Source organism: Trypanosoma conorhini (genome assembly GCF_003719485.1).
Source record: "Trypanosoma conorhini strain 025E chromosome Unknown Tco_14.4_contig_00759, whole genome shotgun sequence".
Taxonomy (NCBI): Eukaryota; Euglenozoa; class Kinetoplastea; order Trypanosomatida; family Trypanosomatidae; genus Trypanosoma; species Trypanosoma conorhini.
In genome coordinates this window covers 6111-7846 of record NW_021704846.1, presented here as the reverse complement: position 1 = coordinate 7846, position 1736 = coordinate 6111, and the positions used below count along the sequence as shown (strand labels likewise).

Genomic DNA, 1736 nt, shown 5'->3' with positions numbered 1-1736 from the left:
GCGTCCAGAGGCGGAATGGCCGCGAGAGAAAAAAAAAGTCTCCCGCACACGGCCCCGCCCAAAAAAAGCCCGACCGCCGCCACCGAAAACCAACGCCAAGTCGCGGTAGGGGACTGATTGTTGGCTCTTGGCGCCCCTCCCTGCGAGGCGCCGAACCCGCCAGGGCGGCAGCCGAGTCGCCCGCAGGGGTGCGTCCCCGGGGGCGACCGCGCACCGCCAGAAGGCGCGCCGCAGGGGCGCGGGGCGAGGGAGCGGGGGAAAGGAAGGCAAGGAAGAAAGAGGAGGCGCAATTAAAGAGAGCGGCACGACACACGCGCAGCCGGGGCCGGCGGGGCGCGCCGGCAGCAGCGGCGGCCCCGCGGCGGCGCGGAGACGCCGAGCGGAGAAGGGGAACAGTCGGTGCTCGGAGAAACGCCCATATAAACGCGAGCAGCGAACGCAAACACGCAGCAAAAGGGGGGAGGAAAGAAAAAAAAAAGGACGAAAGCAACGGGGGGCGGGGCCGGCAGCAGCAGCAAAAAAAAAACCACCATCTTGGCAAGCACAACGTGCGGCCAGGCGGAAAGCAGCAAACGCACAAGCAAGAAAGAAAAAGGAAACTGAAGAAACAGCCAGGCCCCTCGCCGCGCCCAAAAACCCTCGGCACACCCGACGCGCAGCGCCTGCGGCAAAGAAGCGCGGACACAATACATACGCATGTATCGACGCGATCGCTCGTAAAAACGCAACGTGCAACAGCGACGCGGAGGGCCAACGCGACGCCCGCGGTCAAGCATCTCCATTCGCGCCGTGCAAAGTAACCGAGGGACGCGCAGAACTCCAGCAAAGACGACTCCGCCAGGAGAGGCAAAGCGCAAACACGCCCACGACGCAAACGGGGGCCACTGGAAGGCCACACACAGTTCATGCGCCCCGCGCGTGCGCCCGGCCTCAGCCCACAGAAGCCGACTCCGAGGACACAGGGGAGATACGCACCCTCCGCCCAGCCCCCCGCAGCGCAGCTGGGCGCACGTCGGCGGGCCCCCCACACAACTCCCGCGGCGCCTGAGCAGCAAACCCGCTCGGGGACGCAATGGGTTGCAGGCCGGGAACGCACGGCGGCGCAGCCTGCGACACGGAGCAAACGCTCCGCCCCCCACACGTCACACGCGCCGATCCCGTTGACGAAGCGACGGACCACAAAAAAGAAATCGGCGCACACGGCTCCACGCTTCGGCCATAAACACGGCTGACGCGACGCGCGAGCACCTCCACCAGCGCGCTGCAGTGCTCATCGCAGGACATCACCCCCCGCTCAACCCCATGCACGCGCCACCTCGCACAGAGAGACGCAAGAACACCGGCACGCTGGCGGGGAGCATACGGGCTCAACAAACACGAAATAAACCGAACGGATGTGTCATAGCACGTGTTGCGAGTAAAACCGGAGGCATTACTGTCACCGACACTGGCGTCAAGATCCGCCTCCTCGCCCTTCTCACACCGCAGCGCGGCGAAGGTGCGACCGGGCACGGCGTCCAGCTGGTACATCTCCACCGGCCTCGGCACCCCGCGCAGCGCCACCGCGCCCAGCGCGCTCACCTCCACCTGCCCCCGCTCAGCCGTGCTCAGCGCCATATACGCCGCACGCGTCAGCAGCACCTGCCCGCCGTTTCCCACGCCCTCCGTGCGCGCCGCCACGTTCGCCGTGTCGCCGTAGTAGTCGTACCCCTTCGTCACCTCGTCGTGCCGGATGT

At 66.5% G+C, this 1736-nt stretch overlaps 2 protein-coding genes across 2 annotated transcripts in view, besides 1 other annotated feature; both read right to left on the bottom strand.

Moving 5' to 3' along the window:
• Positions 1-320: 320 nt before the first annotated feature.
• Positions 321-383: a microsatellite.
• Positions 384-930: 547 nt separating this feature from the next.
• On the bottom strand, positions 931-1617 carry Tco025E_08351 (adenylyl cyclase; the record flags this gene model as incomplete). Its single annotated transcript, XM_029375201.1, has 1 exon — positions 931-1617. One exon carries the CDS (start codon positions 1615-1617, stop codon positions 931-933), a length of 687 nt encoding a protein of 228 aa, XP_029224696.1.
• Positions 1618-1715: 98 nt separating this feature from the next.
• Tco025E_08350 (receptor-type adenylate cyclase) overlaps positions 1716-1736 on the bottom strand; it is a gene marked incomplete at both ends in the record, with an annotated part of 1908 nt that continues 1887 nt past the window's right edge. Inside the window, one exon of the mRNA XM_029375200.1 lies at positions 1716-1736. This exon is cut by the window's right edge and continues 1887 nt beyond it. Within this exon, the coding sequence (XP_029224695.1) occupies positions 1716-1736 (21 nt within the window).